Source organism: Lepisosteus platostomus, chromosome 14 (assembly GCF_059453375.1).
Source record: "Lepisosteus platostomus isolate fLepPlt1 chromosome 14, fLepPlt1.hap1, whole genome shotgun sequence".
NCBI lineage: Eukaryota > Metazoa > Chordata > Actinopteri > Semionotiformes > Lepisosteidae > Lepisosteus > Lepisosteus platostomus.
Window position 1 is genome coordinate 28,931,205 of NC_142624.1, and position 23,825 is coordinate 28,955,029.

The window sequence follows — 23,825 nt, forward strand, 5'->3', positions numbered from 1 at the left end:
ATGTTCTGTTTTTGTTTATGAATGGCAGTTGAGGGAGTTTTCTCCCTGGTGAGGTTAGAGTTTGCTGTAATCAGGAAAAGAGGAAATGGAAACTGGGGATTTTCCACTACTGTGCCTAAAATGAGAGCTGAACAAAATGGTCACAAGGAATATCATTGTATTTTAGTATCTATATATCAGTAGGTAAAGATTTTTTTTTTGTTATAGAACATTGATTACCATAGTCACATAGCCGATTAAAAGATACTAGATTTAGTTCCTTTGTATATTGCCTTAACATAAATGTGTTTTTTTCATGAGTAGTACATTATAATTAAAACATTGATTAGCACCTTCAAACGGTGCATGGATTAACTTAAGTAATACTTTGTAGCTGTTTTATATTAATTATCTCTGACTTCCCAGCTCATTTCACTCACTCACACTCATTCTGGAACTCCCGTTTATATTTTGTAAAAAAGCAAAACTGAATCAACTGGAAGTTTAACACAAGGAAGAAAAAATACCCGTCGAAAGGAGATTCCTTTTTTAATGGGTACTCGTTTTTCAGATTATTCTTACATAAGGAAATACATTTTTAAGTATGTCAATTTAAAAGTGCGTTCATGTTTTGGAAGAAACTGAACAAGAGTTTAGAGCACTCACAATGGGGAAGATTTCACATTCACCGTCGGTGTTTATGACTGGTTCTTGATTTCTTGCAGGGTCTGGTAAAAGAAGAAGAGTAACAGATGAACGGGAGCTCCGAATCCCTCTGGAATATGGGTATGTTTCTGGATGTTCTAACGTCTGCTGAATTTCAGACACATTGACAGGGAGACTGCAGTGACACTGGGAATCATGTCCATTCTCTAAGCTGCAGCCCTCAGAATTCTCAGTGCCTTTTGAGAGATGAATCACATTCTTATAAGCCTCATCCACAGCTAGTTTACTTGGGTATGCATGATGTTACTCCAGCGGGCACAATCACCCAAATCAGTGTGGATCAGTTCAACTCTGGGGGAACGTTATCTTCTTGTTTCTCAAGATTCTGCTTTAGACACTTGGGTTCTGAAAGCAATGAACAGCAAAAGACACTTCTCTTTTGCTCATAAGGGTCCGTCCTTGCAAGAGAAGAGCGAGTTTATACTGATTTATATTTGACTGATTCATATTTATGAATATGGGATACTAATATGAGAAAATGAGCCACTGCAGCCAGGTTGTGAGGATGTGAGGATGTGTGTAGTCCTATTGAATCCTGTGAGTAAAAGTGAGATCAAAAAGAAAGGCAAAACACACATTTCTGTGGCAATGGCAGTGGTTTTATTCATTATATTAGCAAATTTATTCAATACAGTCTTGCTGAAATATGTTTGAATCTTAAAGTTGTGATGCTATGACTGAACTGCAGATTAGAAGGATGGCAGGAAAACTGACTCGGTAATGGCTGTTTCATTACCAATCTGAGACCAAGATTCACAGGTCTGCAGAAAGTATAAGGTTGCAACATTGCATAATGTGGCCCACATTCTCACAGCAGCAGACATCTAAGCAAAGTAGAATACACAACACGTCTCTAAATGGTCAGTTTAATCTTATTTCCTACTCTTAAGAGGCTAGACTGTGGCAAGACAGATTCAGCTCTTGAAAGCAGTGGTTAAGGCTATGTCTAGCCTCCGGACTCTTCCTTCGGCATGAAACAAACAATTCAGTGTCCTAGTATCTGTGTTTCTTTTTATAGTTCTACCTATCATCTAAATATCCCGCCTAAAAAGAAGAGTCAAATGTCTTGCTCACAAAGGTTATCCAATTCCTACTTCCCAGAGATGTCAGCTTTATAACCTTCTGTAATCAAAGTTCTTCTGGCAGATATTCGGTGGAAAGGGCTCTATCTGTGTGCAGAGTTCACTTTTCAAGTATAAACTCACATTTTTCCAGAGTTACATAACTACAAAGGCATCTAAGCATTCATTACTGTAGTTTTTATTATTGCATTTAAAAAATGGTGTCTTTTATTAATTCAGAAAAAACATCCCTCCGTTATGTTCAGGCATGTGTTTGCTTGAAGGAGGATATCGCTGTGCCAACAATTTATAAAGCTGCCACTAACTGGCACGTCTGTTTTGTCGACCATAAATCAAATGGCATAGCAGTAATTTGCTATTCACTCTAATGTAAACTTCTCTGTTTTTACAGGTGGCAGAGAGAAACCAGAATAAGAAACTTCAGTGGTCGTTTGCAAGGAGAGGTAGCTTATTATGCCCCGTGTGGGAAAAAACTTCGGCAGTACCCTGAAGTTGTGAAGGTAATTTGAAAGTTAATGAAGCTACCCAGTGGTACAAGATTAAAATACAAGAATGATCCACAAAGGTATATTTATAATACCATCTTAACATCCTTATGTTGCAAAAGGATAATTTTCTTATGGTTGTTACATTTATATTCCTTGACTTTGAATTCCTTTAATAATGAGCCAGTATGTAAAATCTCAATCAACAGTTTGTGTGTAAGCCACACTTTGTAATACCATTGTAAATCACCCCCTAGTCAGCAGCTTGTGTGAAGCTTAAAGGTTTCTTCCTGAAAACTGGATATTTGTCTCATTGAAGCCATTATTTTCTCTTCTGTAGTATCTAACCAGAAATGGAATTACAGACATCACACGAGATAATTTTAGCTTCAGTGCAAAAATAAGGGTTGGTGACTTCTATGAAGCCAGAGATGGACCTCAGGTGACTGTTTTTATATCTATTGACAGTTTTCTTACCTTTAGTACCAGAGTCAGTCTCCAATAATGCAGCGACATAAAAGAATGAACTCACAACCCATTTGGAAGTTCACGTTGGAGACAAAATGTTCAATTAATCAGCTTACATTACTTTCACAGGTATTAGCCTAACGTTTACCAAGGACAAGTGGAAAATATAGCGTAACTAGAGGTAAATGGTAACCAAAAATGAGACTGGGAACATGATGGCTCTTTGTTGAAAGAATACAGCAGTCAACAGTACGACCAGACCCCCTAGTAAGAGATGAGCTAGAAAAAAGTACTTGAGATGCACTTCGTTTTTAGAATCCATTCATTCTACCTAGAAGTAGAAATACTTTTGTTTATTTTTTTGTAAAAATAATCAGTGAAATTATTAGGTGTGATAGGGAATTTTAATTCTAGTCTAATACTTTGTCAGATGCTGGAGAGATTTCTAATGGCAGTTTCTCAAAATGCTGGAATGTAGTGAATTTCTGTAGTCAGACAGGGTAGATGGCTCGTGCGCTGTTGGTGAAAAGCGTTGTAACAGGGACACTCGACCCCTTTCTTCTGTTGAAGGGCATGCAGTGGACTTTACTGAAGGAGGAGGAAGTCATTCCTCGTATTCGCGCGATGGAGGGGCGTCGGGGGCGCCCCCCAAACCCTGAGCGCCAGCGCTCTGGTGACGGCTCCAGAACAAAGCGCAGGAAGGGCCGGCCCCCCAACGTGGGGGCCACCGAGTTCCCCAGCCCCGCCGATGCCAAGCTTCTCCGCAAACTGGAAGCTCAAGGTGCAAATTTTAATTCCCGATTTTTTTTGCTATCTCCTCAGTCGGTGGGATTTACAGGTTTCATTTTCATTCAGTCACACCCCCCCCCCACCACCACCACCACCATTTCAGAGGTTGCAAGCTAAACTCTTTTTTTTTTTTTAATGCAGAAATTGCTAGACAGGCGGCTCAGATCAAACTGATGCGGAAACTTGAAAAGCAAGCTTTGGCACGAGCTGCTAAAGAGGCAAGGAAACAGCAAGGTATGCAGCTAACTTCCTGTGGCATCGTAGAGCAGTCTGCCTTCAGATCAGGTTTAATGTCATGCAGTTTTTGTTGCAAAAAACCCTCTATCCTGTCTTTTAGCAATCATGGCAGCTGAGGAAAAGCGGAAACAGAAAGAGCAAATAAAGATTCTGAAACAACAGGTATGTAGCGCTTGACAGTTGTCTTCATAGAAATCCATCCTTTTTTAAAAAATGTCAAGTGGAATTTCAAGCATAGAATCTTCTTTTAAATGTCAGTTTTTCAGTCAGCTTGGTAGTTTGATTTGGACGGATCTAGAAGCAGACAACACATTTTGACACCGATATCACGGCAAAGGGAGCTCAATGTTTTGGGGTGGTGCAGTGGCTCTGTGGCTAAGGATCTGCGCCTGGGGCTGGAAGGTTGCCAGTTCGGATCCTGCGGCCGGCAGAGGAATCCTACTCCATTTGGCCCCTGAGCAAGGCCCCTAACCCCAACTGCTCCAGATCCGCCGTATAAATGGCTGACCCTGTGCTCTGACCCCAGGCTTCTCTCCCTGTCTGTGGGTCTCATGGAGAGCAAGTTGGGGTCTGCGAAAAGACAAATTCCTAATACCTCATTCCTGGAGGTATTCCCTGTCAGTGTTGTAATATAATAGCGAGAATGTATTTCACTGCAAAATTAGAGGATCCCACACAGCTGAAAAAATTTTTGAAGCGATATTTCATGACTTTCTGTGTTAGTTTGTGTCAGGATGTAGATAAGTTATTCGTTCAGATGTTCTAATTTTTAACCCAAGCCATTCTACAAAGTACTTACACATCAGTGTGATATCTCCTGAAAGATCTTAAAAGGAAAGTTTCTTTTTTGTAAGCGAATAATAAGCCTCATTCAGAGCTTTTAATAGCTTCTTCAACTCAATTCAAAAAGATCTACTTTTCCTCTGGAGTTCACTTGCCATTGCAAAGAACATGATGCTCACTTCCAGCTCTACACCTCTTTAATCTCCATGGCATTACTTTTAATTCATTTACGTACTTTACAGGAAAAGATCAAACGAATTCAGCAAATAAGAATGGAAAAGGAGCTTCGAGCACAGCAGATTCTTGAGGTATGTCCAAAAGGAGGTTAAACATAGCAGTAGCATTCTTAAAATACATGTTTTGCTTGGGGCGTGAATGTTTGAAAACTACTAAGGGCTATTCCTGAATCATGTTGTTGCAGATTGTGTTATGTCTTATGCATAATTTTACATGGGCCCAACACTAAATTGGCTTTAGTGTTACTAGTACTGAATATTAAAAGTCTGTCTTTGCCTCTTCACACCATGGGTAAATTGTACATAAAGGATTTTTTTTGTCAGACAATTGCAACAGTTTTGCATAAGTAGATGGGGGAAAAAATGCTGTTTTCCATACACATACAATTATAGAAGCTCCAAACTGTTTTAGCAGACCTAAATCAAATTTGAGTTGACACGGTTGGCAAGCCATTCTTAACAGGATTTTTCACAGCTTGTAATTACATATTTAAATTTTACGTAATTTATTCTCACTCAGTTTTTCTCCTTTGTATGACTCGCTGGTTAGGTTTTTTTTTTTGTTTATTTTTTAAAGGTTCAAAATGGAAGCAAATAAGTTTGAAACCATAGTCTCCCTTCGCATTTTATAAACGTTTCCCAAGTGGTCTGTTGATTGTTTGCAGGAGACACAGACAAAAGAGAATCTCTGCTGTCAGCTTTTAAGTGATTGAGCCTGGAATAAAAGCAGATTAACATCTGGTTTATTTACAATGGAACAGATATATTGCTCTATGCAGATCCTTGGAAGTTAATCTAGCGTTATATGAAAGCAGAGTCGTAAATATCACAAATATTATAAAGTATGTTCATTTTAATAAATGGAAGACCTTCCATACGTTACTGTTTTTTAGGATCGATACCTTCTTGACAGGGGAGTGTTTTGATGTCTTGCTGTACATGACATTCATGGCCATAGTTTATATTTCTCTAAACTATAAAACATAAAAATAACACCTAAAATATCTACTTGCTGAAGAGAAAGAAATTCATAAGCATTGCTTTTTTAATTTTGATTCTGGAATAGCCCTGATTAAAAAAAAAACTGTCCAGGTTTTATTTCAGTATGGAGGATGAAGTAATGAGCACAGTGGTATGTTTATGATGTCAGTTGTCTTTCTGTACTTTCTGTAGTGCTTGCATGGTATGATTTTAAGAATATCTTTTAATGTTAATCTTTTTCATAAACCTAACATAAGGGGAATAGGGTGTCCTCACAAGATCTTACATCAACTCTTCTATTGTTAAGAATGTATGCTTGAATAGCTTTAGTTTGGTATCATGCCAACACTACAGCATTAGGTCCACAGCAGTTAGAGTGTTTTATTCAAGCACAAAGTATTGTCAGTTTTTTTTCTGGTTTGTTGTCTTAATCTTTGGAAGCATGTTGATGTGTTGTAGACTGAGATGTTTTACAGCTGTTAGTGGTACTGTTGCATGACCTCCAGACCTGTTTTGCATGCACAGGCTAAAAGGAAAAAGAAGGAAGAAGCAGCAAATGCCAAAATTTTGGAAGCTGAGAAACGAACAAAGGTTAGTTTAGATGGGCCGCAAAGACTTTTGGGGGGAAAACTGAAGACTGTGAGTAATCTGAATAAAACAATCATTGTTACATCAAGCAACATGCCTGTTTTTTTTCTGTTTTTTTTTTACCGTACATGTTTCTGTGCTCAAGTGCCTCATTGTCATATTTTTAAGTGAATACAAAATAATGTTTATTGAAGCTAAAATTTCCTCTCAAGATTCAGGTGAAGTGAGTTTTGTTGACACTGTGAGCTTGTGTTTTCTATGTAAATCAGTGTCATAGAGGACATCAAAATTCAGAGCTCAGTTTACCTCCACCATATGTCAAACAGTTTTGAAATGACTGGGTCATTTCCATTTCACATTAGTTCAAACTTGGCTCAACTGTAAGACTGTCAATCTTTTTGCTGTCAAACGGGGGAAAAAAGGAAAAAAATGTTTTCGCTTGAATTCCCAGTGAAATAAAGAGGGAGAAACATTATTGTGTATTTGTGTCTTCTGTTTTAATAACAAAAATCAGGTATGTGTGGATTTTTATTTGGTTTTGTTTTTGTTTCAAGGAGAAGGAAATGCGACGACAACAGGCAGTTTTGTTGAAGCACCAGGTAGGTATCCTTCAGTTTAGCACGTCATCTGACATGGCGCTTAAACAGTTTTCTGATTTAAACCTTTTTTGGGGCCTTTTAACTACATATTTGTTCTATTTGAACTCCTTTGTGGTTTTCTTTTGTTAATTTCCTTGCTTTTTGGTATTGGGATGTCTCTTGGGGTGTGTTTTTTCTAATAAACTGGTTTTTATGACTTTGTGATTTCTGTTTCATAATACTTTGCCAACTCTTTCTACCAGGAGTTGGAGAGGCATAGACTAGATATGGTATGGGTATGTTTATTTTTGTACATCTAACACCGCATCGTGAATTGGTTGTGATATGGTTGTCATAGCAATGCATAAAGTGTAGCACTGGCTGCTGTCATACTACATTCTTCTGCATGGCTTTACAGCACAGTGCATTGCATACATCTGCTCTATGTGTCCAAGAAATACAATTGACTTTTCATAAATTGTTAATTACTTTTTGTTTCTTTACAATTATATTATAGGCTGCAATCCATATTTTCATGTTCCAAATTACACTTCAGTGATAAATGTCATCCATTACATTATTATTCTTGTAATTATTATTGCTTGAACTCCAGTATGAATGTAGTCAGTGTTTGTCTAAGGAGAAAATCACATGTCCATTCAGTTCTCAGCTAGTAAATTACTAGTTTGTCATTTTAGAGGCCTGGTTGTTTACCCTTTTGGTTTCTGAGCCCAGTTCAGATCATAATACTCCAGGAGGAAGTGTCCCTTCCTTTTTTTGGAAAATTTATTTTTAATTGAGACTTTTTTTTTATTTTCACAACTTAAGTCATGTTCACTTAGCCTACATTAGCCTTAAGATGGGCAATGACAACATTGCTATAAACCCATGCCATATTGAATCTAGCAGTACACCGGGAACACAATATAATTTCAGCGCCCATCTGCAAGCATCACAGGCTTGATATTGCTCCCTGCACGTCATCTGCCTTGGAACCTTTAAGCAAAATCAGTGCACACAGGAATAATGTTAACACCATGTAACTTAAGGCCCGCTCTGTTACAATGCTGTTTGGTAAGAGGGGCATTGAAAATGTATAAGTTCCTGTATCTGCAACTCTTTTGGTTTATTTTTTAAGCAGTTCTACTGCCATACACAGAAAACCAAAAATAACTAGCAGCCTCTTGTGTAAATTCTATTTTTTTTTCGTAGCAGATGTAACATAACTGATCTGTACCAGCCAACCATTTTGCTTTTGTATCTGCCGGCTTATGAGGAAGCATCACAGCTGACCCTAACTTAAAGCGTATGCTTCTGTTTTTGACACTGTCCTCACATCTGTTGCTTTCCCCTTTTGCTTTTGGTTGTCATTATATTGCCTTCTAAACTTCAACTAAAACATACACAAACTTGGCCATTATTTACGTGATTTGTCTTTTTTTTCGCTAAACATGCTGTATTGAAGTCAGCTGTTGTGTTCTATGTTCACGTTCAAGTGCTTTCACTCCGGCTGTTTCACCCTGACAACGTTCTTTCTGTTCCGCTAGGAGCGGGAGAGAAGACGGCAGCACATGATGTTAATGAAAGCAATGGAGGCTCGCAAGAAAGCAGAGGTAAGTGATTTCCTAATTAGCTGCCTCTCTTGGAAACAACGGTGCAGCTTCAGAGCCAGCATTTCTTCTTTGAAAATATATGAACTGTGAACAAAACTAAGAATCTTGCTCAAAGCGATTTTCTTTGAAAGAAGTGCTGCAATTTAGAAACAAGCCCTAGTGTCTGGCGAAATTATAACGGTATAATCCTTGATAGCATGAACTGTTAACTTGTCTGTAATATGTTCAAGGAGAAAGAGCGACTGAAGCAGGAGAAGAGGGATGAGAAACGGTTAAACAAGGAAAGAAAATTGGAACTTAGGAGACTGGAACTGGAAATTGCTAAGGAGATGAAGAAGCCAAATGAAGATATGTGCTTAGCAGATCATAAGGTAATCACATTTCTAATTGATGTAATAAATGAACCCCACTATTTTAAGCACATTACAAAGTTCTATGTTTATTAAACTGTGTCAATGCTTTTGATTGAGCATTGGACATTGGAGGATAAACTAAGGTTATACTTAGGATTTATGAGGCAAAGAGCATGTAGTATTGTCTGGTCATTAATAAATCCAATAGTTATCAAACCTGCTTTATTTTAGTAGTGGACCATAAGAATGTTTATGTATATGATATACATTGAGTTCTTGAGGCACAAATGCTTGAAAATACCTGTTATGTTCGTTAAATATCTGCACTCTGCTCTCACAATAATATTATACATAGAGAAGCAGATGGGTGGAAAAGCATGATATTCAAAATAGTAACTTTTTCCTTACTATCGTATTAGTACAAAATGCTGCCATCAAGTGGCTATTGGTATTGACATTTAATAAAAGACTATTTAAAAACATGTACAGGATTTTCACCTGTAAATCAATAACACATATTAGACTTAACATAGGAGACTGGCAGAAACAGAGGAATCTATGAAAGCTATTAGCTGGGTGGTGTGAGATTTGGCATCACAGAAGTGCTATATCCGTAATGCAATTTTAATTTTTTTTACATTATATTGGTTGTATCGATTAATCCCTCACGTTCAAACATTTCTGCATCAGGGAAAAATTGTGTTGTGACGAGATGTCAAGAATGGGGCAGGATTGACTTGCTAATGTATTTAAGTATATATGGCCATTCTGTTCCCTAATGATATCTCAAGTGGTGATGGACGAACCGCTGTATCAAAGAGTAAACTGCTGAATCACTTTATTTTAATTTGCAGCCTCTTCCAGAGCTGTCTCGTATTCCCGGACTGGTTTTACCAGGGAGCACGTTTTCGGATTGCCTCATGGTGGTGCAGTTTTTGCGGAATTTCGGGAAGGTTCTGGGCTTTGACATCAGCGTGGACGTACCCAGTCTGAGTGTGCTGCAGGAGGGGCTGCTGAACGTAGGAGACAGTATGGGAGAGGTGCAGGACCTGCTCGTCAGACTGCTGTCTGCGGTGGTGTGCGATCCCGGACTGCCACCTGGGCATCGAGTAAGGAAGGCTTCACGTCGGAGTTCTATGTTGCAGTCTCTTAACGATGTCCTAAATTAATCTCGATCATCACAATCATAATGAGTCATTTTCTTGTAGTTCAAAATGTGCTGTAAAATAGAAAGTATTTTCTGGGAAATTTCCATCAAAATGTTTAGGAACGTCTCATCCACGTATTGCTTCCAAAAGTACAAATAGAAAGTACAGTTATTACTGAAGTCTAAGCCACAAATTTCATTCCTCTGAATATAACTTCAACAGCTGGTCAGTCACTACAGTGGTGAAAATGTGACCCGGCTTTAGTCTGAAGCCAAAGTTTTTCAATCTGGTAACGTCTTATATCTTTGGTTATATCTCCAAAGTTGTGGAAATAAAACATGTTGCCTCTTTTTTAGAGATAGTCAATGAGATTAATTAATTAACATTACAATTTAACCTTCAAGAGCTTGATTTTGGGAGAGAAGGTCACATTCAGAAAATACGCATCATAAGGAGTTTAACCATGCTAATCAAGAAACATTAGTCACACTTCTTTTTGGCCGTCTAGTATTTCTCAAAGGAATGCCACTGACTGGTTCATATTATAAAGTATTAAATGGCAGTATTTATTTTTTTAAAGAACAGTTGCAAAAGAAAAGCCCTGCTGTTACTTAAAACTTTTTATCTCCAATTTCAAGGCCAAAACAGCTTTGGGAGACCATCTGACAAACGTTGGGATAAACAGGGATAACGTTTCAGAGATTCTACAGATCTACATGGAGGCCCACTGCGTTCAGACAGAACTGACCGAGAGCCTGAAGACCAAAGCCTTCCAGGCACACACTCCAGCACAGAAAGCCTCAGTGCTGGCATTTCTTGTAAATGAGCTGGCATGCAGTAAAAGTGTAGTGAGGTAAGACACTGCAGAACTTGATACCAAATTAAGGCTCCAGCATTCAGTACTCACTGGAGTGTTATTTATGCACTTGCGTGCTAAAGTGGTGGTTTCAGTTTCTGGTCCTTGGAGAATTCAGGTAGTATGGGTTTTTTCCTTTATACTCACACTGCTCCTCCGTGAGACAAAAAAAACAACTAGATTTTAATCTGTCTGCAAAGTCTGTGGTCATTATCAAACTATAGTGTAAACAGAATTCTGATTTCTGGTGAGGCATGCAAAGTGTTAATTGGTTCAGCTGGCAGAACTTTCGGTAAATATGACTCAGTATTTCATTTAATACAATGGGTACACTCTGTATTCAGCAATTACATTCTTGCAGCTAGTCAGAATGGTAATTGATTTTAGTGACTCTGAAACATGCAGTTTTCTTCATAACATTTTTCTAAGTCAGCATTGTAAAATGTGGGTAAATGAAGCACTACAAAGAAGTGAGAAATGTCCTTGTCATGGATGACGGTTATTGAGAGATGTATGCTAGAAGATGAAATTAGAGCCTTATGGAAATTGTTGTTATTCTGACTGGGGGCCACAGTGGCATAGCGGTTAGCATTGCTCTAGGCCCTAGGTATACTTGTATGCGTGTCCATATCAGTGTGTCAGCCCTGCGATGGACTGCTGTCCTGTCCAGGGTATACTGTACCATTGCTTGGGATAGACTCTGCCTCCACTGTGACCTTGAATTGGAAAAAGTGGTTAGAAAATGCTTGGATTGACAGTTATTCTGAAGACTTCTTGTATTCACCAGCTTGTTCATTTATTCAAAGGTTCAGAAATTCAGAATTGTACTGTTTTTTTCACATATTATTTCCAATCATTGATTACGTACCCCATGTGCTGAAGTAGTAGTTTTATACCATAACATATAAAAGGCTTCTGCATTCAAAATTTAAATTCTTTTGAGATGTGTGATTCTTTGTTCCTTTGCACAGGATCTAGAGATGATTTTTTCCTTCTCACTTGCTATGTATTTATTTGTATATATAGCGGTACTTGGTTATTCCTATCAGTCATGTTCTTGTCCATACTGACTAAAAGCTTAATTAAGTGTTCATCCTAAAATTAAACTGTAAAAGAAAAAGCTTGAAGGGCAGTGTGCCCTATTTTATTCATGGGCATCTGAATTTTTAATGTCATTGGTATTAAACACAGAAGAAAGGAATAAAAGAACACTTGTTTGAAGAATACAAGAACACAGTGTTTAAATTGTGTGGTGGAAGCAAAAAGTAGGCATAACAGTTCTTCTGATGTTTTTTTCCAGTGAGATTGACAAAAACATTGATCATATGTCTAACTTAAGACGAGACAAATGGGTGGTGGAAGGCAAGCTCCGCAAGTAAGTACATTTTCACAGTAATTATCAAGTAAATTTGGGTCTCTTTGCTTATGTTGTCACAATGTCCGTATCTGGGTCGCATATATTACACAATTATTTAAAGATTTTCTTACAATTTAACCACTTGCTTGTGATTTAATGGCGCAGCCACATAAAGTACCCCAGTATTATTACATGTTCTACAAGTGACGCACAGGAAAATGATGGCCCAACATTTTTCACTTAAGTTGGTCTTTTGAAGAAGGTGATAATTCCCTTAGGATCAGTTTCCTTAAAAATACAAGCACATAAAGTTTATCTGTACTTGGGAAAAATGCATGACACTTGGATTACTGCTGAAGCTTTCCAAAATACACATACTGTAGGTGTCAGGAATAACATTAACTTTTAGACTAAACCAGAAAAGCAATTAAGCTTGCGTTACTATGTACTGTATGAGCTTTTAACCGAACTGCCCAGCAGGCCAGATGAGCCGAATGACCTCTGGTTTGTAGCCTTTCCTATTTTCTTTTATCATTTCATTGGTAGCTACTCATTGTTTTCCATTTTATATTTAATTTTGTTAAATGCATTTAACATTCTGTATTGTCTATATTAAACATAATCTCTAAGATATTATTAACTCTAAAACTTTGAATTTTATTTGTTCATTCTACAGTGTTGGCTAATTCTCATCTTTGATACAATATGCAACTTGACTAGTTTACTAATTACACCTGTGTAAATGATAGAAATCAGAAATATCACTGGACCCTGTGGTACTTCACTGATTCCATTGCCTGAGCCTGGGAATTGGCCCCATATCTGTACTCTGTGTTTTCTTTTCAATAATCAATGACCATTATTTATATTAACTTGCTTGCCTTTAATTTAATCATTTTCTAAGAATTATAATCGAAAGCCTAATGAAAATATATACCCTATCAGACACTTTATTTGTATCCATTACTGCTGTTGTTTGATCAAAGAATTCTAACAACTTTTTCTTAAATCCATGCTATTACTTAGACTCCTATTGCCATATATCCATTTAGATGTACTTATCATTTCCATAATCTTACATGGAATAGGAGTGAGACTTATTGGTCTGTACTAAATTGACTCAGTTTTGTCTCCCTTTTATGCATGGGTAAAACATTAGAAATACCATTATATATATTAACTTTCTTCCCTGTAATTTAATTATTTTCTAAGAAATATTATCAAAATCCGACTGAAAATAGATACCCTATCCTGTCTGTTCAGGCTGCGAATAATTCATGCCAAGAAGACTGGGAAGAGAGACTCGAGCACAGGGGGCGAGGGTGGGGAGGAACAGCAGGCCCTGGGCACACCCTCGGCGGGGCGGAAACGCAAGCGGAAAGGAGGGGACAGCGACGAGGATGAAGACGAGGATGAGGACAGTGAGGACCAGGGAGAGGATGACGATGAGGACGAGGAAGACAAGAAAGGAAAGAAAGCGGAAACCTGCGAAGAAGAGGTACACTAGCTCTTCACTTCTTTACCCCTGTAGCGATAGCCCTGCTTTTAGAATGACCTCAGCCTGGTCACCACCAAAATCCTGTTTGTATTTGGGGAAAAACAATTCCCAAAAACAGAACACAAAGATTTTCCATAGGCAGTTTGAGTTTGCTGGCTAAACACAATCTAACATCTTTGTATATGGAAAAAGTATACAAACCTACAGATACATAGTGAGAGTGCATTTGTTTTATGGGAAGCAACACAAATGTGAGTTAGTAGAATAATGATTTCTGAAGTATACAGTACCTAGAATGATGTTAAAATGTCTTATTACTCAGTGGGGTAATTTTATAGGCTCTCGTGAGCAGTAGTCCAGCCTTTGTTTGATTAATATTGCACAGATTTGTGGTAATGAGGATCTGTGAAATTGAGTAAATCTGTTGTTTATGTTGTTGCAGGATGATGGGGACCAGGCAGCTACTGTTGAAGAGCTGGAGAAGCAGATTGAAAAACTGACAAAGGTGAGTAATGTCGGAAAAACAAAAGCAAGAGTCTTTGAGTTTTGCGAGAAAGAAAAGGAAAAACGTCTTGTTTGTGCTTGTTCAGCAACAGAGCCAGTTCCGAAGAAAGCTCTTCGAAGCATCTCATTCCTTGCGGTCTATGATGTTTGGCCAGGATCGCTATAAACGGCGATATTGGGTGCTACCTCAGTGTGGCGGAATTTTTGTTGAGGCTATGGAAAGTGGGGAAGGTAAGGGCAAACCTGCGAATTTCTTGATGTATGTTTTCTGAAGTGATGGCTTAAGTAACCATTTTAAGAAACAAATTGCATATCTCACTGGTAATGCAGATTAAGCAATCATGGAAGGGCCAGAATAAACTCCCATCGAATTTTGCATGTTTATAATACAATTTAATGTCCACTGAAGTATGATTTCATGTAGGTACTACTAGTTCATATTGCAGCTTTAGGGCTGGTTTAATTGAAATTCTGTTTATTACAAATTTGTACATGCCCTTACCTCTAGCTGTTTGCCAAAGCATATTAAATTGTGTGTGTTTTAGGACCAGAAGAACTGGAGAAAGAACGGGAAAGGCTGAAGAATGCAGAAACGATCCAGATCAAAGAGGAGGTAACGGAAGAGAAACCTCTGGACATCAACCTCGACCTCAGCTTCAGCAGCGCCGTGGGCCAGGAAGAGGGGAAGGACACCGATAACCCTAACCTCTTCTTGCAGAAACCAGGTTCCTTTTCTAAACTCAGCAAACTCCTGGAAGTAGCAAAAATGTCACCCGAGTCGGACGCCCTGAACCAGAAGCAGAACGGAAGCAGCCCAGCCAACATCCCTGCCATAATTTCTTCGCCGACTCACTCTAACTCACAGCAGGTGTTGCCCAGCCCCCAGCCAGCTGCCTCCCAGTGCTGTCCAGACTCTAAACCAGACTCCAATGCTAACCTCTTCAGCCCCATCCACGGCAGTCCTGGAAAGATGTACAATTCTCAGATCCTTCCTAATGACCAGCTTTTCAGAGTGCTGACAGAAAGGAGCGGACACTGGTTTAGTCTTCTGCCCAGAACACCATGCGATGACTCTTCTCTTACTAGTACCACAACCCCTCCTGCTGCCTCTCCTCACTTGTCATCAATGAGGCCTAAGTCTCCTTCTCCATCCCCGACTCCTCCAGCTGTGTCTGCCAGTCCACAGAATCCTGTGGGGATGAATAACTTTGCATTGTCAGCTCTTCAGGTACTTGACCCTTGGGTTTAGAGCTATGACAGTCTTATCTGCAACATTACCCATTTACTTGGATGCAGTAAGGGTCTCCATTGAAATATGTATTTGGCTTTGCCTTACTTAGCTGCTGAACATTTAAGAAACTTGTTAAAATATTGGCATGCAGAAAGAAAACCAATAAATGATTTAACCAAACAAATATGAGTGATCTCCCTCAATTCTCAGAGGTTGCAGTTTATATATTGTATATATTGACAATTTTCTCTCAGTCAGGCTCTTGGTTACCAGTTTGCCTACTGTACCTACTGTGATTGAGGGATCATGGGATTGTATCATCCCCTGTTTATCTCCTGTCTGGATGTATGCCTTTGTAAGCTATGTGTTCATGTTGCATTCTCCCTTTTTCCTTTAGGTGAAGCCTGGTTTACACTTAATGAGTGTCCCTTTTTGTGGATGGCCTACCGGAATTATGAGCCCAACGTTGCCCTTCTCTAGTAACCACCTGCCACCAGCATCAGGTCCTGGATTTGGAATGGCAGATGGAAATGGCAATCCTTTCCTTGTCCCCAGTGTTTCCACCAGTAAGAGTGAGTCTCCAGTGCCCCAAAATGAGAAGCTCCCATCCGCGCCATCTCCAGCAGTGGAGGTAGCCAAACCTGTGGATTACCCCAGTCCAAGGCCCATTCCAGAAGGTGAAGAAAATCTTTCACTTTTTAGTGCTTCCAATGCAGAGTCTACAGCAGGTACCCTTCAACTCTGCTTCTGGAGAATCCCGGTCCAGCAGGTTTCATAAGTAGTCATTAAAATAATAATTTGTAAATATTTGGAAGACTGGGATCAGTTACAAGTGAGTTGGTAAATTAAACAGTTTAGAAATCATTTGGAAAATATGTTTTCAGTTATTGAGAATAATTGAAAACTATAATTGAAAAATAGTTCCCTTGATTAAGTTGTTTCATTGAGGAATAACTTACAAGTGTTCCCAGTCTTTAGAAACAAGTGCATTAATGGAACATTTAAGACGTAACTGGATTGGAGCTCTCTAGACAAGTGGTAGAAACCTGTGGTCTTCAGCAGCAAGAGAAGATTGTGAAAGACTACAGCAATAATGTACAGCAGTATGTAGGGAAGTTTAGGTCCATATAAAAGTATTTCAAAATAAACCTGGTTTCATTAACAAAATACAAACCTAATGCTAACACATTTTCCTTTTGTACAGGGTAATACTGATGCAATTTTCTATATTACTGATTCTTCCTTTGTTTAAAATTTCTTTTTAAATTCTAGTTCATCTGAATTTTTCCCTACCATGAAATTGATCAGATCAGTCATAATATTTCTATGGATGGGGGAGAATGGCATACCACTTTTTGTAGAAAGTGAATTATGGAAATGCTAGTTGCTTCTGATGTTATAAAATTGAGTATTACCTCTGATGCACTCCTGTTCCAAGGGTTAAAAATGTTTGCCTTTTCTTTCTCTTTGATGCAGAAATGCTGACAGGATGGTGGAGAATAACAGATGCTGAAGAGCTAAGAGCGCTGGTGAAAGTTTTGCATTTCAGGGGAATAAGGGAAAAGGCCTTGCAGAAACAGATTCAGAAACACATGGATTACATCAGCCAAGCCTGTGCCAAGAACAAAGATGGTGCATTTTTTTCACTTTTGTTTGTTTTGTGCTCTGCTGATCTTGCAATCATTTTCTACATTGTTAGTTATTGTATTAAAAGTTAATCTTTTTGAAATATAATATAAGATGGCACCCCTTCATATTTAAATAAAGCTTCTAAAGACTATTCTTTCTTTTCTATACTGAAAAAATAGAATATTTAGAATTACAATAACCTTCCTTGTCAGTTACCCTCCTTTTCAACTCCGTAGCCATATAGTAAAATACAGCAAGGAAGAAAAATTTATATATTCTGTTCCTGTCTAAATGTAAAGGATTCCACCCATCATTACTGGATTCCAAAATATATTTTGAGAGGGCCTATTGAATAATTGAATATTATTTGGTTTGGTGTTGTATACATTCCAAAGTCCATTACAAGAGATTACAACATTGAATTGAGCAGATATAAGATTAAAGTAACACTTAATGTGTGTGTTATATTGCATGTTTGCTTTAGGGGTGTGTTCATATTTTATTATTTAACTAGTAAAAATGCATTATATTTTCTTGCCAGTTGCCATCGTTGAGATAAATGACAATGAGGAAAACCAGGTTACTCAGGAAACATTGGAGAGCTGGTGTGTTGAAGAACAGGCAATGGAAATGGACATAGCTATTCTCCAGCAGGTGGAAGAACTAGAAAGGAAAGTAGCGTCTGCTAGCCTGCAAGTCAAGGTAAATACCTGAGCCATGTCGGCTCAGAAAGATAAAATAGCTACGTGTTTATTTGCTTTAGACCACTCCATATACTGGGCATCAAAAGAAATGTATCGCTAGTGGGAAAAAAATCAGTTTTACCAGGAAGGTGCCAATCTTTTATGTACCGTAAGTGGTGCATTGACTTTTTAAGTAAATTCTTTATGCTGATTAACATTTGTCATCAATGGGGTTCATCAACATGGAGTCTATAGTGAAAGTCACAGGCTAATGGTGTGTGTGACTTTCTTTGGAAGCAATATGAGCTGTATATCTGCGATGCATGCTTTTTACCAGTTTGCAGTTGTAGTCCTGTGGATTTCTGTTAAGCTCTTCTCGTAGATTCTGGACAAGTATCTGCCTGTTCACTGGCATCTGAACCCTACATGCTACGCATCATTCCAGCTCATCCCACAAATAGTCATTCAGTGGAGCTCTAGTTGGGCGTCCACAGCATAACTGTCTCATTACGCAAGCAACATGAGGCTGTGTGTTTTCCTGCTGGAATGTCGTCATGTAAGGATGAGCCCAAAGGTTAGGCAGCACATGAGGTCTCACAGCTTGAACCAATGTGCAGTAATAGTCAGGTTGCCATCAATCACTAATGAGTGAAGTTCTATAGGGACACACCTGCCATGACCACCACACTTGAGCCTCATCATTGATTGGTCGGTTGAACGCAACAAAAAGCATATCCTTTGGCATGTCTGTGCCGCACTTGTTGGCAACCATTTTGGCAGTCTTGATTCATTGCTAAAAAGACTTGGTTCCAATGCTGGCAAGACCAATGGAGAGGCGTTGGCCCAAAGGCATTGCTCTCTTGAGAAGTAAGGCATATTGGTTCCTCTGTGCCTTTTTTGATTTTCACAAGACACAGTATTCAACAGATTAAATCACTCTCCACCTTTATCCAATCAGCTTTTACTCAATATCTGTATACTTTTCTTGAAACCTACATGCAAACGTGAAGTGCTATGTTTGTTTTGATGCTCAGTATAAATTTAAAAAAGAAATATCATTCAGGTGCCAGGCGCTAGCTTTTATAAGAAGTGATTTGATGATCTAGCTGAAGCACTGCTTCAAGGTTAACATTGTCTTTCAATGCACAGGGATGGATCTATCCAGAGCCTCACTCAGAGAGGGAAGATCTTGTCTACTATGAGCACAAACCATTCGCTAAAGAGCAGCAGGAAGAAGACAGTGTTCAAGGAGAAAATGAGGATTGCGGTGATGGCAGCATTATCCGGAGAATCAACAACCCTCTAGATATAGCTGTAACCAGGCTGGCTGAATTGGAGAGGAACATAGAGCGAAGGTATCTGAAGAGCCCCTTAAGTACCACCATTCAGATCAAACTGGATAATGTGGGCACAGTTACTGTTCCTGCTCCTGCACCATCTAGTAGTGGTGATGGTGATGGGTAGGTCATCGAGATTAATTGGAACACTTATTGTGCTTCTCTGCTGATTGGAGCCTGTTCTGTTGTTGTTTTTTATTTGTTTGCTGTGCGTGTTGCCTGTTCTTCCTGCTTTGCATATTTTGGTTTCTTTGATCTCAAGTTCTTTTTTTGTACCTCCTGTATGTCTGCGGTGCTTTTTTGGAACTAGTTGTATCTTGCATGGTGCATTGTATCATAAGGTTCTTTCAGGGCTATGGGTTTCTCATTTCTGAGCACTGCCCTAGCACGCACTTTTGAATGTATGAGGCATGTTGCCAGTCTTAAGGCACAGTTGTGTTGAACCCAGCTGCTTCCAGTTCGCACCTCATGGCTTCTTGTGCACTGCTATTTTTGGTTTTGCTTTATTCTGAATTGTTTCGTTTGATGTTGCGCCTGAGCACATCTCTGACCTCGCTGATGCGCGCTTCCCTTCACACAGAGGGGAAGAGGACATTGCCCCTGGGCTGAAAGTGTGGCGCAAGGCCCTCAGTGAGGTTCGCAGCGCAGCTCAGTTGGCCCTCTGCATACAGCAGCTGCAGAAATCAATTGCCTGGGAGAAGTCCATCATGAAAGTTGTGAGTATATGCAGTTTCTTCGGACAAGTAGCTCAGCATTTCTTTGCCGAATTTCATAGTTACAAAGCCAATTTTCATATGTTGCAGTACTGCCAAATTTGCCGAAAGGGAGATAATGAGGAACTACTCTTGCTTTGTGATGGTTGTGACAAAGGATGTCATACTTACTGCCATAGACCCAAGATCACCACAATACCTGAGGGTGACTGGTTTTGTCCTGCCTGCATTGCGAAGGTAATATTGGCCTTCAGTACAGAGCAATACAGCTTAAAAAGAAGTTTAATTGGCAATATGTAGACAGATTTGATCCCGCTATTCCTAGGAAGTAGTTTTTGTTTTACAGATTGATGAGATTTCCATATCATAGAGTTAAAAAAATACAATTCCAGTAATGCAGGAAGTAAAAAAAAAAGGTAACTGATAACATTGATTGTAATATGTAGGCAAATAAGTTTGTTCTTAAGGAAATGTATGAAGCATGCATTCAGCATCAGGTGTCTTCTGTGCTATTCAGGCAAGCGGTCAGTCCCCAAGGAGTAAAAAGCTTCAAAACCGAAGTGGAAAGAAAAACAATGAAGTAAAACGGAGTAGGAAGCTGTCTGTGGCTGGAGAAGTCTCAGAGGACGATGCTGCAAGTACAAGCAGCACTCCAAAGAAAGGGAGCAAGGAGGCCAAAAAGAGAAAAGGAGAAGAAAATGCGTCTTCAAACCAGAGCAAGCAGGAAAGTCCTCTATGTGTGAAGAAAGCTAAAACGGCAAAAGACAACGCCAAGGATCTAGCTATGTGCAGGTAAAAACTTCAGTCTATGTCTCTAACCTCCAGGGAATTTTCTAAACTGGTTTAGAAATAGTTGGCAGCTGAAGAGCTGGCAGCTACGAAAATCTGATTGCCAGCAGTTGGATGCAATCGTAAGACACTTTGGTTCAGAGGGTCTGCCAAATTACAAAATGTCATGTAAATGTAATGAAGTTTGAACATTTCTCTCCAGAAAGCTAGGACTGTGGCTTTGTAGTCAATAATCTGGAAATGTGGTGTGCAACTCCCATGCCTGTAACCATATAGATCATGATGGTAACAAACAACCTGTGAGAGTAATAGAGTTTGCTAATTGCCAAACGCACTTGTACTGATTTCAATGGTAGTTTCTTGCCAGCACCATTATTTTTTAATTACCTAATGAGAGGGCTATGCAGAAGTAGTAATGTTTGGAAAGATGGTAATATGAATAATGATGACTATGTATAGTCTATGACACAAGGTCCAACTGTGTATAACAACACTAAAATAAAATTTCACATTTTCATTTTGTATTGCGCAGCATAATCCTTTCTGAGCTAGAAACCCATCAAGATGCCTGGCCGTTTTTACTTCCTGTGAATTCGAAGCTTGTGCCTGGATACAAAAAAGTAATAAAGAAACCTATGGACTTTTCTACTATTCGTGAGAAACTTGGTAGCAGCCAGTAAGTATTATTTCCCCGATAGGCTTATATAATAGCAGATATGTGATTTTATTTTTCAGACAGTAAGAAAAGAAAAAAGCAGAGAAGTGCTTGCGATATTACAAATGATTTATATTTTCAGGCAATTTTTTTTAATTTTTTTTAACATTAACATTCTGCTTTTAATATGTAACAGTGTAGTGACGTAGAATATAGTATCAGCTCCGTTACTATATGACCACAAGTCATATAGTGCTTTCTAAATTTACCATATCCATAGCTCTTTTCCATATCTACGCTGCCTCTGTCACAGGCTGTAGTCTATTTTAGCTGCCTGACTGATTCCTAGTACTTCATTTAGTGGCATTTTTAAGAAGAATATTTGTAACAACCTATCAAGTAACATGCCTTTCATTAAGAATTCTAAAATTCTCTCTCTTTCTATTTTAGGTATCAGAATCTTGAAGCATTTATTGTCGATGTCAAATTAGTGTTTGATAACTGTGAAACATTTAATGAAGATGATTCTGAGATAGGACGAGCTGGTCACAACATGAGACGATTTTTTGAAAGAAGATGGACTGAAATTTGCAAATCAAACTAGTCCTGTTTGAACATTATCTTCACTGTCTGGGACCAGCAGTCTTCATTTCAGTTTTCAAAGTGGAACATTTGGGGAAAGTATATACTCAAGAACATCTCTGTGGAATGATGCTCGAGTCTCTACTTCACAAACCAGGGCTCTGAAATTACATTGTTCTGTTGATTACGCTGGTTTGGTTAGAACAGGGAAAACACACCCAAAGAGTTCCAGATAATGGGGTGTCATAGTGCAATACCAATTACAAATGAAATCGCACTGAATTTACAACCATCAGAGCTGTAATACGGAAAGAAAACTTTCCACTACTTGTAAATAATTTTTTTACAGTTAATATTATAGTGAATGTATTTAATTTTGTTAATTATTTATGAGTAAAAAGGTCCAGTCTTCATTTTCTATGAAAAGGAAGAAACAGCAAAAACTGCTTTAAAATCTTAAGGAATGTTTTTCAAATATAAAACAAAGCCAAGAAATAACTGTTTACACTGTTCTGTGTCTTAAGGGCACCAGAGAATCCATTACGGTAATACTGTAAAGCTGCATTTATATATAAATATATGTTTTTGCATCACTTAGTTGCAAAAGAACAGTGAGGCAACAGTGACACATCTGTATATACTGTTCATTAATGTTAATATTAAGTCTTGTTTGGAATATGTATGATGTGTACATATTGTTTTCAGACATCAAATATTGTTTATGCCTTAGAATGATTGTAGCATTTTATTTTAGTCTTAAAGTGATTATACATATATTGCTTGTACAGTACATATCCTCTGCAAACACTGTGGTCTCCTTAATCTTGGTAGTGCCTGCCTTTCCAACAGGGTGTAGGGGATATTATTTTTTTCCCATTTTTCTATTTTTTTATATAATTTTAACCCTCCTGGGCCTCGAATTCTAACATAATCATTTTTATCCATATAAAAGATATTGCAACGCACACAGTATTTTTCATAAAAGCATTTCCCTCCATCTGCCTTGCCACAGAACTGAGGACACAAGGACATTTGTAACCACTGTGTTTGAACTGCTGTGTGTTGTGGCCTACTGGAGGCAGCTAGAGCAGATTTTTTTGTACCTAAGTCAGAGTACTTGAAGTTATTTTATTTAAAATATATTGTGGAAAAAAGGTAGCATTCTTTTTGTAGGAGCATTATTTTTCACTAGTGTGTGTGGCACGGATCTAATAAAAGGATGTTTTTCAACCCAGTATTATTTTGGTGTGTTTATGTACAGTAGCTCTTGTGGTCTGCATGACATTGCTCAAGATGAACTGAAAAGACTTCCTCTCAGACAAGCCTGTAATTAACAGAAACTGTGAAACTGTGTTATATATCCCTTTTTACAGTTTCCAGTGACATTGATGTCATAGATCACATCACAGTGTTATGTTACTGAGAACTGATAAATGATTTACATATTTATATAAATGACTTTCCATTCTATTAAAATTTGACTAGTTTTATTAATAGGTAAGATGTAACCCATTATACTCTTGTGGTTTCTTTAAGTTAGGACTCTTGTAGTTTTGGTCAGTTCCTTTGTTATGAATATTTTTTATTTTTATGGAAGACATAAAATCTTGACTACCTTTTGTAAGCATTTTCCTTTCTTTTCTAAGCTTTTTGCTGTAGTTCATGAGCTGTTTTATTACAAAGACCCAAACAGGTTAAGGTCGTCTAAACTCCTAAACTAACAGGATAACTGCAAGAAAGAAGCATGCTAAAATCCAGCACATACCTGTTAAGAATGTGAAATTACATTTAATGAGTAAAACATGCCTAATACGGTTCTCATACAATGAACACAATATGCTAGGGTGCGTCTTTTTAGTTAAAGAAATTAAGTATAATGGAAATTTAGGATTGAGCTAACTTTTAATTCATTAACAATAATTCATGGATTTGTTTTGCAAAGACC

At 38.3% G+C, this 23,825-nt stretch overlaps 1 protein-coding gene across 18 annotated transcripts in view; it reads left to right on the top strand.

Moving 5' to 3' along the window:
• The window catches only part of baz2ba (bromodomain adjacent to zinc finger domain, 2Ba), an 80,039-nt gene extending 56,925 nt beyond the window's left edge, over window positions 1-23,114 (top strand). For 6 of the 18 annotated variants that reach the window (XM_088605495.1, XM_088605492.1, XM_088605493.1 and 3 more), the window contains 28 exons: window positions 705-765; window positions 2,179-2,287; window positions 2,613-2,714; window positions 3,311-3,521; window positions 3,671-3,763; window positions 3,867-3,928; window positions 4,792-4,857; window positions 6,292-6,357; window positions 6,909-6,953; window positions 7,196-7,228; window positions 8,480-8,545; window positions 8,776-8,916; window positions 9,753-10,007; window positions 10,685-10,899; window positions 12,203-12,277; window positions 13,523-13,757; window positions 14,200-14,262; window positions 14,348-14,492; window positions 14,807-15,489; window positions 15,890-16,169; window positions 16,969-17,124; window positions 17,663-17,823; window positions 18,954-19,264; window positions 19,722-19,857; window positions 19,945-20,091; window positions 20,372-20,646; window positions 21,176-21,319; window positions 21,749-23,114. In XM_088605495.1, coding sequence (XP_088461621.1) covers window positions 705-765; window positions 2,179-2,287; window positions 2,613-2,714; window positions 3,311-3,521; window positions 3,671-3,763; window positions 3,867-3,928; window positions 4,792-4,857; window positions 6,292-6,357; window positions 6,909-6,953; window positions 7,196-7,228; window positions 8,480-8,545; window positions 8,776-8,916; window positions 9,753-10,007; window positions 10,685-10,899; window positions 12,203-12,277; window positions 13,523-13,757; window positions 14,200-14,262; window positions 14,348-14,492; window positions 14,807-15,489; window positions 15,890-16,169; window positions 16,969-17,124; window positions 17,663-17,823; window positions 18,954-19,264; window positions 19,722-19,857; window positions 19,945-20,091; window positions 20,372-20,646; window positions 21,176-21,319; window positions 21,749-21,902 — 4,490 coding nt within the window. In that variant the 3' untranslated portion in view covers window positions 21,903-23,114. The remainder of the gene's footprint in view (window positions 1-704; window positions 766-2,178; window positions 2,288-2,612; window positions 2,715-3,310; window positions 3,522-3,670; window positions 3,764-3,866; window positions 3,929-4,791; window positions 4,858-6,291; window positions 6,358-6,908; window positions 6,954-7,195; window positions 7,229-8,479; window positions 8,546-8,775; window positions 8,917-9,752; window positions 10,008-10,684; window positions 10,900-12,202; window positions 12,278-13,522; window positions 13,758-14,199; window positions 14,263-14,347; window positions 14,493-14,806; window positions 15,490-15,889; window positions 16,170-16,968; window positions 17,125-17,662; window positions 17,824-18,953; window positions 19,265-19,721; window positions 19,858-19,944; window positions 20,092-20,371; window positions 20,647-21,175; window positions 21,320-21,748) is intronic. The other 12 variants (XM_088605490.1, XM_088605501.1, XM_088605507.1 and 9 more) reach the window with 12 other exon arrangements.
• Window positions 23,115-23,825: the final 711 nt, after the last annotated feature.